Below are 22,709 nucleotides of genomic sequence, written 5' to 3'. Positions count from 1 at the left end.
AACGCACATAGTTGCAAATGCTTAGTATAAAAACACATTAAAGGGGTCAAAAACTAATCCTCTCTATCAATGTAACATGGAAGTAGTACCGTCAGTTATCTGCTGATGCCCATCCCAAAGACCGCGGTGTCGGCTATGGCAGCCTTTTTTACCGGGCCATACTCACATTGGCGGTTCATGAATCATCCACTGCGATTAACCATACTCCGAGTCTTTCTCCTCTCTGTACGGTAGTCCAGCTGAGCACGTCCAGTTTATAACAAAATCCTTGGATTAATCCCTACAATGGCAGTGACCTTGCACTCTTAGCACCTATTAAACTTCTGGGCCAGCTATCTTACTTATTCCATTTAGAAGGTCATCCAGATGCCTGTATGTATCTCCGTCCTTCTCTGTATGGCACCCTCCCAGCTTTGGCTTATCGCACATTTATTTAGCCACATGCCCCACTTCCTTTGTGTCCAAGAGGCGAGGTTAATAAAGAAGAGTAAATACACGATTGGTCCAAACCGATCCCGAGGAACCCACTAGTAACGTCCCTCCAGCCTGACGTTCACCTTCAGTCGACTCGCAGTTCGCCCGTGAACCCAGATTCCTTATTCACCTGTTCAAATTTCATACTGACCAATCTTTTCCAATTGCTAATAAATTCCTCATGTGGAACCATAATAATGCCTTACTGAAATCGAGGTAAATTAGCATCCGCTGCATGTCCTTGTTAAAGATCTGTTACTTCTCAAAGAAGGCAGATCAGGTTACGTTTGGCACGATCTACCTTTGTAAAACCGCTGTTTAATCTGCCAATACTGGTTGACCTCAACTGTCTTTACTTTCTCCTCTAAAATTTTTTCAGAGACCTTGCATACTACAGATCGTCAAACTAAGGTTGTAGTTGCCTCGATCACTTTTTTTCCTCCTTCTTAAAAGATAGGAACTATGTTAGCCAATTCTCCAATCATATGGTTACACAACCCTGAGTTTACAGATCATTAAAAACATTTTGTGCTAATGGGCTGCAATTGCATTGCCAGTTCCTTTAATATCTTGATGAACGATATCAGGCCCCCGATTAGTCTATTAACTGTTCGATGTCTGGCTTCTATTCAGAGTGGTAATATCGCCTCAAATATCCTCTTCCCATTTTCATCCTCCATTATCCCTGAACCTTCAGTAGCCTCATTAAAGACATAGGCATGAAAGTAGTTGTTTAGATTATTTGGGCCATGCCTACATTATCCTCAACTCCACTCCATCTCAGCTGTTTAGCGGGTCCAGCATTCTTTTCTTTGGTTTCTTCTTAATTTATATGGCTATAGGAACTTTTAGCTATTGGGTTAATTCTCTTTTTTGCAAGGTCCAACTTTTGCAAGGTCCAACTCTACATGGCTTTTGGCCTGTTTCACTTTATCCCTACATGTTCTGACCTCTATAAGGTAGCTTTCCTTGCTGATCACTCCCATCTTCCACTCCCTGTAGGCTTTCTGCTTTTTCTTAATCACCTTTCTGAGATGCTTGCTCATCCAGCTTGGTCTACAACTCCTGCCTATGAATTTTTTCTCCTTAATCTCCAAACTGGACCCATCCTGGAATTTGGCTTTATTAATGAAGAAAACAATAAAATAATAGAATGATCAGCTCAAACCTTCTCAGAACTTAGGAGAAACTGCTCTGTACACCCCATGAAACCTCTACACAAAATAAATGGACATAAATTAGATGTCAAGAATTATAACATTCAAAAACCAGTCAGAGAACACTTCAACCTCCCTGGTCACTCAATTACAGACCTCAAAGTCGCAATACTCCAAACAAAAAAACTTCAAAAAACAGGCTCCAATGAGAAACTGAAGAATTGGAATTAATTTGCAAACTGGACACCATTAAATTAGGCTTGAATAAAGACTGGGAGTGAATGGGTCATTACACAAAGTAAAACCTATTTCTCCATGCTAATTTTTCCCCCTACTGTTACTCACACCTGCTTGTAAACTGTTGGAAATGGGCCATCCTAATTATCACTACAAAAGCTTTTTTCCCCCTCCTGCTGATAATAGCCCACCTTAACTGATTACTCTCGTTATAGTTAGTATGGCAATATCCATTTTTTTCATGTCGTGTGTGTGTGTATATATATATAAATCTTCCTACTGTATTTTCCACTGTATGCATCTGAAGAAGTGGGTTTTAGCATGTGAAAGCTTATGCTCAAATAAATTTGTTAGTCTCTAAGGTGCCACAAGCACTCCTTGTTCTTTTTGCTAATGTAGAGAGCCACCCCACTTCCTTAATATCCCAATTTAACTCTACAAATTAGAAAACTCATCTAATTAACTGCAAATGGAGACAGCTTTGAAGTATTAAGAGCTTAACAGGAAATGGATACCTGAATTACCAGATATTCTAGAATTACTAGGAAAAAATAAAGGTCCTGCCTGTGGCTCTGTAGCTTTCGTTTACCAACTCCTCAATTTCATACTATGCAATTTTTGTCCCCAATAATTAAAGTGCTCTTAAGTGTAGATACAAGGACAATTTTCTAACCCATCATGGGACACTATATGGAGTGTCAACAAAAATTATAAGATTCAGGTTTTTTTCCAATCAAGATTTGAGATACCAGCCAAAATGTTCTTTGCAGGTCTCAATCATTGTTTGTTGGTGCTCCAGAACTAATCCCTGGGAGTCAAGACTGCCCTAAATTCAGAGTTCTGGAATGACAAACGTACTGTCCTTTCCTGGGTACAAATCATCCTTAGCCTCTGGCCATAAGATCTAGTCCAAAATGATATTTTAGGAGACTTATCAGCTCTGCCCTCAAGGGAGAATACAAGAAACAGAAAAGCTCAGTAAATATAGTTAGTTTTGATTAAACCAAAACCCACTTCTATCTTAGATAACCAATCGGGTATACAGGCATCAGCAAATTAGCCTATGGGAAATAAGGTAGAGTAATCCAAAAGGAACATTGTAAACATAGTGCCTGAACTTATACTTGTTGCCAAATCTCCATTACCATTTTTGCAGTTTTAGTCTCCTTTACCAATTTTAAGTGCTTTTCTTTTCCTCTTGCTGTATGAATGACCCACAGAAACAGGAGAAACTGATCTAAGCTGTATAATTGCTACTTTAATAAAAATGAATTGTAAAGTAATTGCTTTACCATACAAAAAAAAGAAAAGGTTGCACCCCTCATTTCTCATCTTCCAGGTAACAGTCATCCACTGCACCCAGACATACCAATCGCATGAAGGGCAAACTCATTCATATGTTTCTTTCCCTTATTTTTACTACCCCAAAGGCAGAAGTGTTATTAGGTGACCACTTTTGGGGAATGGGCCACTCCCTCCCAGCCACACTACTAACTATGTGTGACGAAGTGGGTTTTTTTTCTTGGGGTTTTCTGTCTTTTCCAGGGTTTGCATGCACAGGGGGTGGGACTCAACGTACCTGGGTGTTACTGGTTTAATGAGGTGAGGGGAGAGGGAGTTTGTTGTTACAGGGGACCAGAGAGGGACTCGGGACCTCAGCCCAGGAGACACAACCGGTTCTGGCCAGTGGGAGGACAATGGGCTGCAGAGAGAGGACCCCGGTGACCTGACCAGCCGGTTCCAGCCAGAGGAGAGCTGCGAGGAGAGGGGACTCAGGCCTTCCTGTTTACGACCCTGTTTACCTGGAGAGAAGACAATGGACAGAGGCGGGGCTTGAGGCCGGGGATATCAGAGGCCCAGCTTGGGAAGCAGGGGGGCTCGGGCTGGCAAGGGGAAGCAGGCAGAGCCCACTTGGATGCAGGGAGACTGGGATGTGCTGTTATTGTGAGAGAGGCCAGGCATGAGGCCCTGAGAGTTTCCTGTGCTGTGTTCAACTCTCAATAAACCCTCCTGTTTTATGCTGGCTGAGAGTCACTCTGGTCTAGAGAACAGGGTTGCATCAGCCCCTTTGGGGGTGAAGAGGCCCAGGGGGTCCAAAGTGCGTGGACTCCCGGAGGGGGCCCACGGCAGAGACAGACATGCTAAAGCTCAGAGAGGTGCGGCTCCAGGAGGTGGAGGGGCCTGACCCCGAGAGAAAGTGGACCCCCGAGAAGGGCTGTCGCATTAAAAGGGGCACCTCCCACGGACCGCACAGGGCCAAGAGTGGGCACGATCTGTGAGTCCGTGACACTAGGTCACACAAACTTTTGGTGTATCAGCTCAGCACAGACCAACCATCCCACTGTGCTAAATAAATAAAGGCTACAGTGATGAAGGACACAGTCCTGCAGAGTGCCTCACTAAAGTACCCAAAATTTACATGGAAAGGCAATTTTAGCCCATAATAAGAGATGAGGAATGGAAATGATTCAGTGAATAGATAGAAACATTACTCTTAATAGATCTGTTCTTTTAGTCCTCTTTAAGAGCGTTTCAATATATTATACTCAAGAGGTCAAAATTGGGCCAGATTTTACACGGCCAGAAATATGATCATGAAATAGCAGAATAACTATTATTTGAATGCTAATATTTCTCAAACCCCTCCATTACTTTGATATAACTATAAAAAATAAAATCAGAGCTAACTTCAATACTGCTGTTATTGTAGCAAAAAGCGAGATCCAAAAGGCTTCTAAAAAGCTGTCTCTAGAGACTTACTGGACAAGACAAATTAGGTTTCACGGATCAGGCACAACTAATTAGGAATCTTTTAGTTTTATCAGCCAGTCATTGACATTGGGAATTATAACCTTGATTACCCAATGGTCTCAAAAGGCTACTCAAAACTTTTCAAACAATCAGGGACCCATCCCAGCAGACTGAGGTCTGTGCAGATTACAGAACTCCTGACACATTCCCAAAGGCTTGTGGCTCTGGAGGACAAGTGCTGGTCAATCATGAGGATCATACTCAGCTTTTGTACAGGTAACTGAGGTCTGGACTGGAGTCTGCTTCTTGGATTTTTCTGTGCACAGTCTCTTTACATTATGAAAGGCTCGGCCATATTATTCTTTCAAGGCCTCTGTTTGACAGTGCTAAAGCAATTTTCTATATGTATCAAAGTAATGCTAACACAGCAGCTTATATTCTCCCCTTCAAAAGAACGCTTTCTACTATTTACTTCCACAGTAGGTGAAGAGAAAAGTTAAGCCCCAATGAGTTGACCTGCCACAGATGGGTACCAGAATACCTTACAAATTGAACTCAGACAAATCTTTAAAGAAAACAAACACATTTTATTTTATTTGGGAAGACTACAGATACCTAAGTACTAAAGGGCTGCCTGATCACAGCTACTCACGTACACCCCCCCCCCCCATAAAGACTTATAAATATAACAGTATGTGCACATGTACGCTCGTGTTGAAAATCTTTCAAAACCAACATTGGATGACCAGCCACTGTAAAGCCCTGAACACGTTTCTATTGTACACTCTTCTCTAACTACATTTCTCTATTTCTTTGAAACAATAAAGGAAGACTATAATTCTCACTTGTGAGGGACTCACTGCTTCAAAGAAAAGTAACCCAATTCTCTCTCATCCTACCAGTCATCTTATTTAACAAAGACCACATGGCAGTCAGAAAAATTTCCATCAAGGAATGTAGGATATAGGCTTGTGCAAGTCATTAACACTGGTGCAGCACTGCTTACAAAGTAAATAAAGGCTGCCACCTTGTGGATTGAGGACTACAGAACTGGATAAATGAGACCACCACAATGCAGAGGGGTAAAACCTCAACAAAGAACATTGGGATGGAGTGGGAAGGAGTAAAAAAAGGGGTACCTGTTTAAGAAATTTGTCTTTTCGGATCAAAACCACATTCCTCTCATTACAAAACCCGCAATCATACATCCAAGACTCAGTTTATGGATTTATTCCAGTGGTTTTCAACCCTTTTTTCATTTTCAGACCCCTAAAATATTTCAAATGGAGGTGTGAACCCCTTTGAAAATCTTAGACAGTCTGCAGACCACCAGGGGTCTGCAGGCAGGTTGAAGACCATGGATTTATTTTGATAGAAAATAAATAATTTTAAATTGTTTTATATGACTCTTGAATAATTATACTGCAACTTCTGTATACTTACATCTACCACTTCATTAAAAAACAACATTAAATGGAGTACTGATCATTGTTTTTGTATTCTGTTAGTAATTTATTTTGATATTTTGTTCTGAATGAGAAGGTTCTATTTGCCTAGGTTCATTATCTACTTCATTTCTTCAGTTATGTGCTCTCCGTGCTCTTTTCTTTCCTTTACTGCCAGTTCCTTAACTACCACCCCTTCCTGCCCTGCCACAACATGCAATTTTATGTACTTCTAAATGTATTTCCATTTTTGAAAGTACTGGAAACAGTATTTGGCAGTCCTTTTCTTTGCAAACTGAAAAATGACTAGCTCTTGAAGAATTTTCTTTTTAAATAAATAGGAAGTCCCATAGAGGACAGTTATTTAAGTCCAATGGGCACACTCCAAAGAAATATTTTAATGGCATTACACATACACACACACACACGAGACAGCTTATTTTATATCAATTTCTTATTTACCAGAGTGAAAATAAATTTTTACTTTTTAATATTAAAATTACTTGATTCTTGCTTGTTTTAAGACTTGTATTCTTAAAACAACTATCTTGATAGTAAATATTTGCAAAAAATGGACAAGATTTGCTTTTCTGTAGCATGTACTGACAGCAAGCTTAGGATCTACTTATTGGACGAGTTCAACTACAAATTTCTCTCCAACCCATCCCATATCACCTTTATCACTGACGTTTAAGAAAAAAGTCCCCTGACTTTCACCCACCCAGTCACTGCTGAACTGTTCCTTTCTACCACCTTGAGTTGCCACCTCTTCAAAACATGAGTCCCATTACCACTTTGGATGGACTTTTTCTGAAGTTGCAGATTCTATCAGTTGGAAACAGGGAAATGGATAATAAAAGGCAGAAACTAGGGGTTACTGATGAGAGTTTTAAAGTACTGTTCTTGGTTGTAGCTTCAACTTTAAAAAGGAACAGCTTGAGTACTTGAAAGCCAACAGGGCTTCCAGGGGGCAACATACTTTCTCAGTGTTGTCATATTTACTCAAATAGAGGATCCACGTCAGTAAATCATTGAAATACATACTAAAAGCTAAGCACTTTGACAGCTCAACTCAGCTTTGAAGGGACTACTCACATACTTAAACACATGTTGACATGCTTTGCTAAATCAGAGCTACTAGTAGAAAAATATGAAATTGTAAGATCAAATTTATTATTTCTAAAATCAGCAATATCTAACAGCAACAGCTAAGCACTAGTCTGAAATAGGTAAAAAGGAGACCCAAAAAATCTTAGCTTTAAGACTGTTAAAAGCATCACTGTCATTGTACCATGAATCAAAATTCCTTCAAAGAAAATAGTAAGATTTTATTGCCATTCCAATATTTTCTAACCAATTACCATTCTTGCAAAATGCCCAGGAAGGGCACAAGAGCAAGATCCAATCCAATATGAACTCAGTGGCTAAAGAAACTTGGTTTATACCATAGGATGATTTCTATCTGCATTTCACTGCAGCCACCATGAACTTAATCAGTACAGGTTAAACGTATGTCACACTGGTGATAATTGTACTTTGACCTCCATGGCTAATTTAGCCATTATACATTCTAGTTATATAATGCATAGTAAAAATGCACCATGATTTGTTTGCACAAAATCTAAAGTTTCTTGGGGCCGTCAACAAATATTAAGATTGATCTAAGGTACTTATCAGAGGTTTGCAGTGTAGTTTTCAATTGTTCACTATCAAACTGGGGGACATACCTAGTTGGATCTCACAGGGGTCTGTCCTTGGTTCAGAACTAATTCAGTACTTTAATTCATTACTTGAATAAAGGAGTGAAGAGCGTGCTTATCAAAATTTGTGGATGAAATCAAGGTGGAAGCGGTTGCAAGAACTTTGGAGGAGGACAAGATTCGAATTCTAAATGTCTTGATAAATGGGAAAATTTGTCTAAAGTAAACAAGATGAAATTCAATAAAGACAAATGCAAAATACTACATTTAGGAAGGAAAAAAATCAAATGCAGAAACAAAAAGAGGAATAACTGACTAGGTGGTATCATCGCTGAAAAGGATCTTGGGGTATAGAGGATTGCAAATTGAACAAGAGAATGTGATGCAGCTCCAAAAAAGGCAAATATTCTGGGGTAGAAGTGCTGTATGTAAAACACAAGAGGTAACGGTTCTGTTCTACTTAGCACTGATGAGGTCCTCACAGCTGGAGTATTATGTCCGGTTTGGCGCACTGCACTTTAAGATGAGGACAAACTGGAGAGAGTCCAGAGGGGAGTAACAAAAAATGATAAAAAGGTTTAAGAAAACCTACGAGGAAAGGTTAAAAAGACTGAAAAGGGACCTGGTAAGTCTTCAGATATGTTCAAAGCTGTTATGAAGAAGATTTTGATCAATTATTCTCCATGTCCACTGAAGGTCGGACAAGTAGTAATAGGCTTAATCTGCAGCAAGAGAGAGAGACTTAGGGTGGATATGGGAAAACAAAACCGAACTGTCAATTAATGGCTGTTAACTCATGGCATTTAACTCAAAAATTAACTGTGATTAAAAAAATTAATCTCACTGTTAAACAATAGAATACCAATTGAAATTGAATATTTTTGGATGTTTTTCTACATTTTCAAATATATTCATTTCTATTACAGAATACAAAGTGTACAGTACCCACTTAATATTAGTTTTTATTATAAACATTTGCACTGTAAAAATGATAAACAAAAGAAACAGTATTTTTGAATTGGTGGTTGAAGCATGACGGGACATATGAATCTTTAGTGCATCTGGCACATAAATATCTTGTGACATCAGTGTCATGCAAATACCTGTTCTCACTTTCAGGGGAAGTTGTAAACAAGAAGCGGGCAGCATTATCTCCTGCAAATGTAACCAAACTTGGTCCTATTTCAGCCAATTGCTCAGACAAACAAGTGGACTTGTAGGCTCTAAAGTTTTACATTGTTCTATTTTTGAATGCAGTTATTTTTTGTACATAAAATTTTACATTTGTAAGTTCAACTTTCATGAAAAAGATTGCACTACAGTACTTATATTTATCATCATCATCATCATGTTCCTATTACACCTCTGGCATTTAGGGCAGTGATGAAGCTCCTCCACGCCTGTCTGTTTCCGGCAAGTCTTTCAATGGTTCCCCAGCTGTGCCGCAGATTTTTCAGCTCAGCTTCCACAGCTCTTTGCCATGCTGTTTTCAGGCAGTCCCATCTTCACTTGCCTTCGGGTGTCCATCTTATTGCTACTCTGGTGATGGAATCAGTTTCCATCTAAAGCACACGACCAATCCATTTCCAACACCTCCTGGCAATGATGGTGCTCAGATTCTCTTGGCTGCACTGTGTCAATGGATCTTGGTTTGAGATTGTTCTGGGCCAAAAGGTACAGAGGATTTTTCTGAGGCAGGTTGTATGGAATGAAGACAGTTTAGACATGTCATACTTTCTCATTCCCCAGCATTCTGCACTATAAAGTAGTGTTGAAAGTACGCAGAGTTTGGTTTTGGTGTTGTATTTTGATGCTTTCCAGACTGTACTTAAGCTCCTGAAGGTGTTCCTGGCTTTACTGAGTTTGTTCTGACTGATGGTACTGCCCAAGTATGTGAATGTTTCTACACTGGTGAGAACATAATCCTCTATCTGTACTGGCGATGGTGAGGAAATATTAAAGGTCATGATCTGTGTCTTAGTGCAGTTGATTTTCAGTCTAATTTGCTGGCTGAATACATTGAGTCAAGTTGTTTTTTCTTGTATATGGTGTTCGGTATGTGATAGGAGAGCGACATCTGCAAAGTCCAAGTCTTCAAGGGATGAGACGAGTGTCCATTTAATGCCTCTTGGCATGTCTTCTGTTGTACGCCACGTTACCCAGTCGATGGCAATGTTGAAGAGGATTGCAGACATGACCCCCCCGACATACTCCTGTTCTGACTTCAAAACTGAGCTCACTGTGATCAACACTGCATGTAAAGTTGAAATAGAAGCTTTTGATGACATTGATTATACAGAAAGGAATTCCATATGCCCACAAAATGGGCCATAGGCTGGTCCTGTGAATGCTATCAAAAGCCTTCTCAAAAGTCTATGAAATTTATGTAGAATTGTCATTCCAAGTACTGTTCTATAATGTTTCATAGAGTGAAGATCCGGTCTGTGCATCCTCGCCCTTTCCAAAAACCAGCTTGCTCTTTTCTAAGAACGCTATCAACTGCCTCTGATATATGTTGGACTATAATCTTATACAATACTTTGCTTGGCACAGATAAAACTGTGATACCATGCCAGTTATTGCAATCACCGAGAGTTCTTTTCTTTGGTATCTTCACTATAACCCCATTGGGCCACTCATCTGGCACTTTTTCCCTTCCCCAGACTGATATAAATAGAGCGGCCAGGATAGATGCTGCTAATTTAGGATTTACCTTGAACAATTCTGCATTCAAATTATCCTTGCCAGGAGCTCTCATTTATTTTTTTTTATGGGTACCTACTATTTGTTTTTACAGTGCAAATATTTGTAATAAAAAATAAAGTGAGCACTGTATTCTGTGTTGTAACTGAAATCAATATATTTGAAAATGTAGAAAACACTCAAAAAATTTAAATATATGGTATTCTATTATTAACACTGTGATTAATCGTGCTAACTACTGAAACAGGTTACCAAGGCAGGCTGCAGAACCCTTGCCATTGGAGGTTTAAGAAAAGGTTAGACACAGTGTTGGTCAGGGATAGTCAAAATATATTTGCTGTTGCCCCAGTGCAGGGGGCTGAACTAAGTGACTTCTCCAAGTCCATTTCAGCTCTACATTTCCATGATTATCTTTGCAGTCCAGTGGTTAGGGCACTAGCCTGGGACTCAGGAGATCTATTCCACAGTATCACTACAGATTTCCTGGGTAATATCAGGTAAGCCAACTAAATCTGTTATTCAGTTCTCCATCTGTAAAATTAGCACTTCCCTGTCTCACAACGGTGCTGTAAGTATACAGTAGAGCCTCAGAATTACAAATACCAGAGTTACAAACTGATCGGTCAACCACACCCCATATTTGGAACCGGAAGTACACAATCAAGCAGGAGAGACCAAAAACAAGGAAATACCTTATAGTACGGTGCTGCATTAAACTAGTAAAAAATAATGGGAACATTTAAAAAAAAAATTGACAATGTAAGGAAACTGTTTCCATGCTTGTTTCATTTAAATTAAGATGGTTAAAAGCAGCATTTTTCTTCCACATAATATAGTTTCAAACTATATTAAGTCAATGTTCAGTTGTTACCTTTTGAAAAAATCATAACATTTTGTTCAGAGCTACAAACTTTTCAGAATTATGAACAACCTCCATTCCCAAGGTGTTCATAACTTTGAGGTTCTACTGTAAATACATTAAAGATTGTGAGCCCCAAGACTTTATGGCAACGGAACCATATAAATGAAGATAGATAGATTTCCCAACTGACTTTTCAATAGTTGATGAAATTTCTAGCTATCTTCGGCTCACACTCCCATAATTACTCTTTCAGTAGTATGGTATCATTTTGAATTTTGATTTTAACCAGAACCTCCCCCATGCTAGGCAAAGTTTAGGCTTAGTGAGGCTGCAACACACCATTAACCCTTTACTGTGACTATTAGTGCTATACCCACCAGTGACTGTTAACACAACAGCAACACTCAGATTCTTTAGCAAAATTGCTGACAATGACTCAATAGTGGCTTCAATATACAAAAGACATTAGCAGTCACTTTAGAAACAGTTTAAAGATTTACCAAAATGTATTAATGCAAAGAGGTTAAACAGGTACTCTCCTACAGCCCTCTGCTTCTTTCATTTTCAATACAGGGATTTAAGATTCCCACTGGTCCCACAAGGGTTTTAAATCCAGTGTCTTGACAGATGCTAGTTAGAATAAAATTTACAAAAAGGCAGCAGCCCAGCGTTTATAGGTCAATGACAACCAATGATTTTACCAAACATTTGAGGGGGGCGGGCACAATCATACACAAGTACAAAATTATGGCATTGCAACTGAGAAGAGCTCAGTGCTCAGTCTTATTTGGCACTCTCCTCATTGCATCCCATATTTCACTTGCACCACATTTCTTACCTGGATACTATGCTGGAGCCATTATAGAGATCGCTAGCATAAGACAGTGTTGCCAAAGGTCGGACGGAATTGTAGCGAGTGAACTTGGATAGGCACTCCTGAAATTCATCCAGCTGGCTTGTGGTTCTGCTGTCATCTAGACAAAGGTAGCAGGATTGTTGATGATGGAAAAGAAAGAATAAGAGGGAGGTAAATAAAAGTTTAACAAAAAATCCTAAGGCTTAAGTAGTCATATGACATTTCCTAGGCAAGTTATCTGGGGATGAACACTTGTCAACAAACATACTGACTTTTCACTTCAGCACACATCTCTGAATACTAGTTCACTTTAGTGGAAAACATGTCTTTATAATACTATGTTAGGAGAGACTACAGTAAAAGCTTTGTCATCTGGTACATTGGGGGAATGGGGGTGCTGGTAAGTGAAAAATTCCAGTTAAGAGAGAGAGAGTTTGGATGGGGGAGGGGGCTTGGGGCAGGGGATTGGGGTGCAGAGAGGTTTTGGGATCCCAGATCCAGGGGGCACTCACCTCAGGCAGCTCCCCACAAGCGATGATCTTTCCCTGCTGCTCCTAGGCAGAGGCGCAACAGGCAGCTCTGCACGCTCCTTCCTCCTGCAGGCACCGTCCCCGCAGCTCCCACTGGCCACGCTTCCCAGCTAATGGGAGCTGCAGAGCGGAACTTGGGATGGAGCAGAGGTGATCACCCCCCATATCCAGTATGCCTAAACCCCTTCCATACCACAACCCCCTGCCCCAAGCCTCTTCCCACACCCAAACTTCCTCCCAGAGCCTGCACCCCACAACCCCTCCTGCACACCAAACTCCTCATGGCCGTTCGTCCACCTAGGAGCAGCAGGGACATGTTGCCACTTCCGGCAGCCAAATGGAGCCAAGTAGGGAGCCTACCAGCCCCACCCCAATTGGATTATAAACTGGACTTTCGATGAAGATTAGAAATGCTGGTTTATAGAGCTTTCCAGTTGGTACAGGGCCTGATAGTAGTAGTATAATACAGTAAAAACTGCTATCAAAAACCATGAACATGCCCTCCCTTGTGTAAAAGTCCACCAATTTTAAGTAAAGGCAGAAGTCCTGGGTGATGAGGATTACCATTACTTAAAACAAAAATTGATACAAGTGTAAGCAAACTATGTACCATCAAGAATATGTACAGTTACAATATGCTATAGAGGTAAATACATTTATCTTCCTCCATCTCCCAATGCAATATGTTCTAAAGAGATAGTCTATTATACTAAAGAAATTATAGAAAATTTTCCTTCTCACTCCAAAAGCAACAGAGCTAATAGAATGGGGAAAAGCCCACAAAATAGAGATGCCTGCCTTACAAACTCAGTGCAAAATGATGTCCTTCTGTAGTCAGGGAAAATTAAATCAACTTGAAATACAATGACACGAAAAATATTTGGTGGAAAACTGAAAGTGGCAACTACAGAAGTTAATAAAATACAGTAAGCAATTAAAAAAAAAGACAAAAATCCAAATTCCTCCTGAGTCATAACTTTAATCACTATGAATAGAGGAGTTTAATCATTTCATTATTAAGATTTCCCATAGAAGAAAACACTTATTGCGGTGCTACACAGATAAGCTAGCTTTTATAAAATGATCAAGTACCAGAAACCAACAGGCTGAGATTATAGCCTTCAGGTTTGTAATACCCACCAGAATTGGTAAGAATTATACTTTGCCTTCTCAAACAGACCCAAGAGGAGGAAGCTCACTTTTGCATTGTGCATCAAAGTGATGTACCAACAATTTCAACTACTGAGTCTAACAACCATCACCACCCTTACACCTAGAACATGCATCAGCCCAAAGCCGTTCACAAACAATTCAGTATGCTGGTACATACCATACATGTCACCCACCACTCAAATATAGTAACTTTCGGGGTGAAATGCAGCAGCTATTAGTAGTACATACCAACACCATACTTAGAGTTGAGAATAAAAATGTCATGAAGCATTAAAACGTTACAGCTCAGTGGTGTAAAGGGAAACGGTAGCTCACCTTCGCAGAACTTTCTGAATGTTTTGTGGCAGTGAAGAGAGCAAGGACAGCATAATAGTGACTGCCCATGGAAAAGTACTGGAAGGGAAAAAAACCACTGTCTGCACTCTCCCAAATTCTGTCCCTCAAATATCAAGAGAGGCCGTTTCAATCACAGCTCTACATCCCAGCTGCATTTTAAAATATAGTCAGTAAGTAAGAGTGACATTTTAATGTCTATATTAAAAAGGGGAGAAGGAAACAGTGTTAGAAGAGCCCTGCGTGGATACAAAATTTGTATCTGCATCTGATCGGTAAAATGGTCCGCTGATATATAAAGCGGATATCTGCAGGGCTCTAAATACAAAAATCATATCCGCATCCGATCCGTGATCTGCAAAAATGGTCTGTGGTTATCCACTGATTTGCAAGGCTCTAATAGTCAGATGTTTGAAGGTATTGGCTATGTGTCTCTAGTGTCCTTCACAGTTGCTCTTTTCACTCTGATTAAAGTCCCAGTTTAAATAAAACAAGGGCCTGCACCGGACTTTTTTTTGTGGGGGATTCTACTGGAGGGAGAGGAGGTATGGGAAGAAGAAAGCACGTGTACACCAGCGGGTGTCTTCAGAAAGATGTTTTGATGTGTCAGTCAATGGTGGAAGCAAAGAAGGAGCTATTCTTCCATTTCCCTCAAATCTAGAGATCATATACCTTTCTCTTCTCTAATGTATTTTACACCCAGACCTGCAAACTGGGATGCTACTTTTCAAGATGTTTCCCCTGTCGAAGTGAAAGGCACATCATAATTAAAGCTATTCCCTACCATCATCACCACCTCTAACTACAGGACAGTCAAAGCTCTTGCACAATGCTTCTCTATTCATTTTAAATGACAGTTTGTACACCACTTCTTTATACTACAGATGTTTAAATAATCAGCAGCAGAATTTAAACTAAACTATTTATTTTTTTTTAAAAGAAAGGAACCCCTGGGAACTCCTGGTGTTCCTTGACATACGGGAAAAAACACTGCCACATAGATACTTCTACTATCCCAGGTCTCCCCACAAAGCACATTATCACCTCATGCCAGATCTACAGCTGGCTCAGATACCAGTCATGGCTCTGTCCCAAGCACTCCATGTCGCCAACTATTTTAATTTCCATAGGGAGTCATGCACCTCACACATCCCTTTGTCACCAGCCAAAATTCACATCAGACTTATCAGACAGCTGAAATTCCCAAGCAGACTCCTGCAGGGCACTAGTTCTGTTTTTTCTTAAACTGGAGCAGCAACAGAAGCTAGCCAGGGGGGAAAAATCGATGACTTTAAAAAAAAAAGATTTTTTTTAATTTAAAATCGGATTTTTTTAATAAAATGCTTTGAGGAAAATCCTACCTAAAGATGGTTTTAATTTTGATCTTTGAGCTATAATGTATCTTATCATGGAATAGGGATTATACATTCTAATTCTATAGTATGAGGCAATATATTCATGTAAGGTTTAAGAAAAGTTTTGTAAATGAGTTCCAATAGTTCATGGATTATGGACCCAATTTTATGGGGTTCCAGGGGCTTCTGTATAGATTATTTAGGTTAATCTCTCTATCTATCCAATGGGACTCAGTGTTCAGTCAAGAAGATACCATTAGAGATGCTTAGTTTTGCAGTTAACAGCAAAAATGTTTTTAAATAAATAAATTCATATACAGAGGTGAGAAATAGCAGACCTCAACCCTACTGTCCCTCTGCAAATTTGTGTCAATCCCTTACCTCCTTCTAAAAGTGCACAGTTTCAAAAAGTTCATTGACTAGAAGATTGTTGGGGGCAGAATAGATCTGGACAAGGAGAAGTCTGGAGATAAGTGTGAGAAGGGAGGAACAGGCAATGGAAACAAAAGCGAAACTGTTTGAGCACCATGAGCAGCATATCCCAGAAGTCTTGAGGTCTTTCTGAGTGTAGTCTTCATTGATTTGAGATATACCATACCATTCTCTCACTAGAAGGGAAAACCTATAATGGCAGCAGTCCATAAAAGAGACAGTTTGGGAATATTTTAATGAAGTTCCTCTACCTGTGGGTAAGACAGGCATGCATGCAAAATGCAAACAGTGCAACAAAGAAATGCAAGGCTTAGTTGCCCGAATGAAGCATCATGATGAGACGTGTTCCTTCTCAGGAGGAAGCTGCATTGAAGATGATCAAAGGAATATGTCTGAACATGTAGGATCTTCAGGTTGGTGAAGTTTTTTATTTCGCACTTCTTTCTTAAGGACTGCCTGTCTTCCTTCTGGACTATTCTTGAATTCTCATGTTTGAGCAAAAAATAATTGTTACTCTATGGTACTATCATTTTACATGCAGTTATGAAAAAAAATAAATAGCTGAAATAGGCAGATCTTTCTTTTACAATTTCACCTTTAAAGTAGTACATCTCTACCCCAATATAACGCTGTCCTTGGGAGCCAAAAAAATCTTACCGCATTATAGGTGAAACTGCTATGATAAAGTTCCTCCTCTACCTTAGTGGGTTCTGCGCTTATTGGCGGATTTTGCTAGCCTCAGAGATCTTCCTGTGTTGGATCGGGAGTTGGGGGGAAACCCAGGCCCGCCCACTACCCCGGGTTCCAGCCCAGGGCCCTGTGGACTGCAGCTGTCTAGAGTGCCTTCTGGAACAGTTACACGACAGCTGCAATTCCCTGGCCTACTTCCCCATGGCCTCCTCCTGATACCTTCTTTGTCCTCACCACAGGACCTTCCTCCTGATGTCTGTTAATGCTTGTACTCCCCAGTCCTCCGGCAGCACGTCCTCTCCCAGCTCCTTACGCACACCTCACTAACTGAAGTGAGAGCCTTTTTATACCAGGTGTCCTGATTAGCCTTAATTAATTCTAGTAACTTCCCAATTGGCTACAGGTGTCCTAATTAGCCTGCCTGCCTTAATTAGTTTTAGAAAGTTTCTGAGTGTTCTGGAATAGTCCCTGTTATCTTACTTAGTGAAAAGGGACCTGCTTAACCTGGAGCTAATGTATCTACCTTCAACCACTCTTTTGTAGCCATCTGGCCTGACCCTGTCACACCGCGTTATATCGAACTTGCTTTGATCTCGCCTCCCAGAGCCCTGCTTTACCATGTTATATCCAAATTTGTGTTATATCAGGTCACGTTATATTGGGGTAGAGGTGTACTGAGTGTCAGTGAATGCAATGAATATTACTAAATGAGCAGTATGGTAATAATTAAATAACTGCACTGACTTATTTTAGGGGGGGTGGGGGGGAGGGATAGCTCAGTGGTTTGAGCATTGGCCTGCTAGACCCAGGATTGTGAGTTCTTGAGGGGGCCATTTAGGGATCTGGGACAAAAACAAATCTGTCTGGGGATTGGTCCTGCTTTGAGAAGGGGGTTGGACTAGATGACCTCCTGAGGTCCCTTCCAACCCTGATATTCTGGATTCCATTATTTTGTTTAGAAGAATCCATCCTCAACATACAGGATTCTGAAGACTATCTACCTTCGAAACCACAGAAAATGATCATCGTGGCGTTATCTGACAATGACAGTGTTTCAGTCACATCATGTATGACACATAGCCACAGTTATCACCTGTAGCAAAAAAACAAAAACACCATACAGAAACAGCCATAGATAAGTTTGTAATAAGAACTAGCAGATTACAAAAAGAGGTAATTGATGAAAAAATTGCCCGGTTTTGTTTATGCAACAAACTCTCCTTGCCATATGACTGAAAACCCACACTTCACTAACATGGTTCAGTCATTAAGACCAGGATACAGTCCACCCAACAGAGCAGATGTTGCAGGCAAATTGCTGGATAAAGTGTATGAAAGAGAAATTGAGGAGTGTGCAAAAGGTTTCAGGTTAACAATTGTACCCTCCAGTCTTGATGGGTGCAGCAATGGCACAATGATCCTGTTCTATGTGCTTGTATGACAACAGAAGAAGGGAATGTCTTCCTTACAGAAACAATTGATACATCAGGAAATGCACACACAGCAGAATACTTACAAGAAGTAGTAGTAAAAGCTATAACAAACTCTGGAAAAAAAATTCGAATGTTTAGTATGCAGCTTGGTCACAGACAATGCTGCAACTATATCCAAGATGAGAAGAAACTTTTTAGGAGTGAAGAAAGTCGCAAGCTAATAACATACGGCTGCAGTGCTCTTACACAAAGACTTCAGTGTTCCAGAAATAAAGGCTAATGTTGTTGAAATTACAAAATACTTCTGTAACAAACATTTTGCAGCAGCTGCTTTGAAAAGAGAGAGGAACCAAGCTAACTCTCTCACAAGACATGCGATGGAACTCAGTAGTGGATCATTTTGAGCACTATATCAAGGACTGGCCTAATCTGATGACCGTTTGAGAACAAAATCATGAAAAAATAGATGGCACTGTCACAGCCAAAGTTCTCAACATCGGGCTTAAGAGAAATGTTGAACACATGCTGAGTACCCTGAAGCCTATTTCTGTAGCCTTGAACAAAATGCAGGGAAATAGCTCTTTTATTGCTGACGCTGTTGAAATTTGGAAGGAACTGAGTGAGGTCTTAAAAAGAGAAATATGCAATGACAGAGCTAAATTACAAGCTTTAGAAAAACGAATGGGACAAGCGCTATCTCCAGCTCATTTTCTTGCAAATATTCTCAATACTCAGTACCAGGGTCAAACTTTAACTGCTGAAGAAGAGGAGTTGGCTATGACATGGACATCCAGCAATCCTCCCTCCATAATGTAAACTTTAAAACTTCAGAGCTAAGGGTGAACCATTCAAGAAATATATGTTTGCTGATGATGTTTTAAAGAAAGTCACACCAGTGAACTGGTGGAATTCACTTAAGCACTTGGATTCAGAGACTGTTGAAGTGATAATCTCACTTAACAGCAGTAGCTTCTTCTGCTGGTGTAGAAAGAATATTTTCTTCCTTTGGACTAATTCATTCCAAATTGAGCAATCGTTTGGGACTTGAGAAAGCAGGAAAGCTTGTTTTTCTTTTCCAGATTATGAACAAACAGGAAAATGAAGGTGAAGACTACTGTATTAGCTGCACATGCCAATATTTTAAGTTTCTCATGTTGACCTGGTAGACATAGTTGATTTAATTTTTGTTTTTAAAATATATTTCATGTAACTATTTTAGTTAACAATTTTAAAAAAAACTTGAATGTTTACATTCAAAAATTCATGCGCTTGTTTTGTTAAAATATTATATGTTTGCTGTTGAAGAAGAAAAATCCAGAATACATAATGATGATGTTTTAGTTACATAAAACAATTTAAATGTCTGTCTGGTGATGTTCTCTTCCTAATACAGCATGGCAACAAAATCCTCCAAATATTAATGATTAACCTGTTGAACTGGATATCTGCTTCAATTACCTTTGGTAAATGAAATATCTAATCATTCATTTTCTGATCAGCTGTGAAACTAATCTGAAAAGTTTTTAAAGTAAATCACTTTAAAAATGTATAGTGTGCACCTTCTAAAAATGAAACCTTCATTTCTCCAAGTTGTGGAGAATATGTATTAAGGTTATAACAACCAACAAGAACGCACTTTTATGTAGAAATCCATGATTACATTTAATCTTCCTGACTAGTGATTTAAATCACTAATTTGATTTAAATCAAACCCACTCTGAAGCTATCATAATGTATTTTCTACTGAAGCAGAAAATAATTTAAACGTACTCCAAATTAAAGTATAAAGCAAGCTTATTTGTGATCTCCTGCTATGAAAGTTATAGGGATACGTCTTATCCCAAATACATCTAAAATTCCATATATTCAAAGAGCCAACTTCCAAAAAACAAAAAACAAACAGTGATACACAGAGATCTTGTACTCAGAATGCACTGAAATGCATGAGTGAAATCCAAAAGAGGGGAAAAGGCTAAACTAATGCCACAGATTTTTCCCTGATTGGGGGAACTGTGCCCCTTTTATCTTGTAATCCTCCACACAAAGTGTGGCTAATGTTATATTTTAGAACACCTGCGGATGTTCTGTTAATCAGATAAAACATTTGCAGTTTCAAATTCTGAAGAGAATTTCTCATGTGAGGACTGATGGTACTATTTTCATTGCACAATGGGTGAAGAAATATTGTATTTTATCATACACTTATACCTTGTCTCCTGGAGGTATCTATTACTCCTGTGAGAACTCTGCACAAAAAAAAAAATCTGCAAAATTCTGCATATTGTCAAAAATTCTGCATAGTGTTAAAATAACACTATATAATCATGCCAGTTTCAATTATTTTGGTAATTTATTTCAAAATTCCTCCCCCTGGCAGCATCTTCTATTTCTGAGCTGGGGAAGTGGGTTCTGCTAGGTTCAGTGGCCCCTACTGGCAGCCAGCAGCTCTGCAGTGCTAATTCTGCATTGCACAAAATTCTCCCAAGATAATCTGTATACTAGAGTTTCTCACAATTTGTGTGGATTACTACAGCCTACAGAACACTTGCTGAAGGTCTTTGGAAAGCTGGCTGCTCACAAGCGCCTCCTCTTTTTCCAGCTGCTAAATTTTATTTTCAATGCACTAGAGACTTACGTAATAATTACTTTTTTATGGAAGCAACTGTTCTTACCAAAAAGATATTATGCAGTTGTAAATGACAGGAGGTGTTTCCCAAGCAAATGTGAATAAAAAGGTTTCCGTTGCCACAGGACAATTTGTATTTAAAACATTGTCCACACTGTGAACAAGTTTGAGACCCTCAACGCACGCGCGCGCATGCGCGCACACACACACACACACACCCTCTGCAAATAATTTGAACATCAATCCTTCACAGCATTTTGCCCCATGATCTGGTCTGCCCATAAGGTATCCTATGTAATAAAACAGACTTTTTACAGAGAGTAAAATCCAAGGCCTCTTTCCATTCAAAAAGAGTGTTAAATCCAGAGAATATACTCAAGGAACACGGCATGGGAACATTGTTCAAAGCTCATATTAGTGCCATTTGTGTTTTAAGTACAGGAGAACATGCCAAGTTATCTTCCTACCTCCTTCAATAGCCTTTGAGTTGTAATCAACACATGCCTGTCTGAGTGAAAAGGATCCTCACAATGGTATCTCAAACCCTTTTTATGCCTCAGTACATTTTTAAAGGGATGTACTAGGTACAGACAAAAGTCCTATTGTTCTTTAGGAGGACTGTTGTACATATCTTTCATGCACTGCCTTTGTAAATATACCCGCTTGTACCTCTTCTAAAAGGCCAAGAACATATTTCTTTGATTTAAAAAAGCCAGTTCAAGACTGGACAAGAGATGAGGTTCTGCCAGTCAGCTCAGGTGTATGCACGTACAGAACTTGGAGGGGAGAAGTGAGATGTGCTCTCAAAAGCCAGTCAGTCAATTTCTGTGATCCAAGTACTTAAGACAGTAAAAGCAGCAAAGAATCCTGCGGCACCTTATAGACTAACAGACGTATTGGAGCATGAGCTTTCGTGGGTGAATACCCACTTTGTCAGATGCATCCGAAAGCTCATGCCCCAATATGTCTGTTAGTCTATAAGGTGCCACAGGACTCATTGCTGATTTTACAGATCCAGACTAACATGGCTACCCCTCTGATACTACTTAAGACATGCAACTGGAAGAACCTCAGAAATTCAGCTCCAAATTCATTAATGCAAAAGAAACATACCTGATACACGAGTCATCCTGGTAGAAAAATAGCACTGCTCCAAGTCCTCAAAATGAGCTGTAAGCCTCTTCCGCCTTGATGCCAACGTGCTGTTATACCATGGCTGTTTTTTAGTCTGAGTGGAGAACAAGAAATAATTATTCAGAAGAGGGGTCCAGGCCTGGCTTTACCGATTTTGTATACATTTTGGTAAAATGTACAGACATGTCCTTTTATTTTTAAGAGGTTATGAATCTGGAAAAAGATCAAAGGCCTTGTTTCCACATGTATCTGCCTCTTATGGATCTCTCGTCACATCTGGTTATTTTACTGACAAGAAAGTCAGTCACATATCTGTAATTCTTGTTTTCTGAAGGTAGTAATTATAATTGGATAACTCATGGGCTTCAGCTTCAGGTATGAGATTCAGAAGCCAACAACAAAACAAAAACAACAAAATCCTTGCAAGGGGGGAGGGTCACAGATCATGTCACTCATGGATCTAGAGGACACAGTATCAAACTTCTCTCAACTATCAGCTCCTTTTAAAACAAGACAAAATGTGCAAGAATCAACACTCAGATGATCAGAAGAGATGGCTGGGCAAGAGGGCTTTTTTAAACTATCTTAGAAGAACAAGTAGTAATTCTATTTTATCTTAAGATGACAAGTAGATAGACTCCCACACTCTGTCTACTAAAGAACAATCAAGTTCATTGCATATGAAGTCTGGAAAACTTCATAAAAGGCACCTCCCATACCCCACCACCAATTAAAAAAAAACTGAGGGGAGAGAGGAGGTCTGAAACTTTTTAAAAATAAATGTTTATAAACTACCCCCACCACTGAAGGAGTAGGAG

At 39.6% G+C, this 22,709-nt stretch overlaps 1 protein-coding gene across 2 annotated transcripts in view; it reads right to left on the bottom strand.

The window, feature by feature from the left end:
* The window catches only part of COP1 (COP1 E3 ubiquitin ligase), a 212,900-nt gene that overhangs the window by 135,593 nt on the left and 54,598 nt on the right, over positions 1–22,709 (bottom strand). For both annotated transcript variants that reach the window (XM_075067916.1, XM_075067915.1), the window contains exons 10-11: positions 21,871–21,985; positions 12,168–12,303 (exon numbers count right to left, since the gene is read on the bottom strand). In XM_075067916.1, coding sequence (XP_074924017.1) covers positions 12,168–12,303; positions 21,871–21,985 — 251 coding nt within the window. The remainder of the gene's footprint in view (positions 1–12,167; positions 12,304–21,870; positions 21,986–22,709) is intronic.

This window comes from Chelonoidis abingdonii, chromosome 7 (assembly GCF_003597395.2).
Source record: "Chelonoidis abingdonii isolate Lonesome George chromosome 7, CheloAbing_2.0, whole genome shotgun sequence".
NCBI classification, from domain to species: domain Eukaryota; kingdom Metazoa; phylum Chordata; order Testudines; family Testudinidae; genus Chelonoidis; species Chelonoidis abingdonii.
This window is presented reverse-complemented; position numbering and strand designations above follow the sequence as displayed.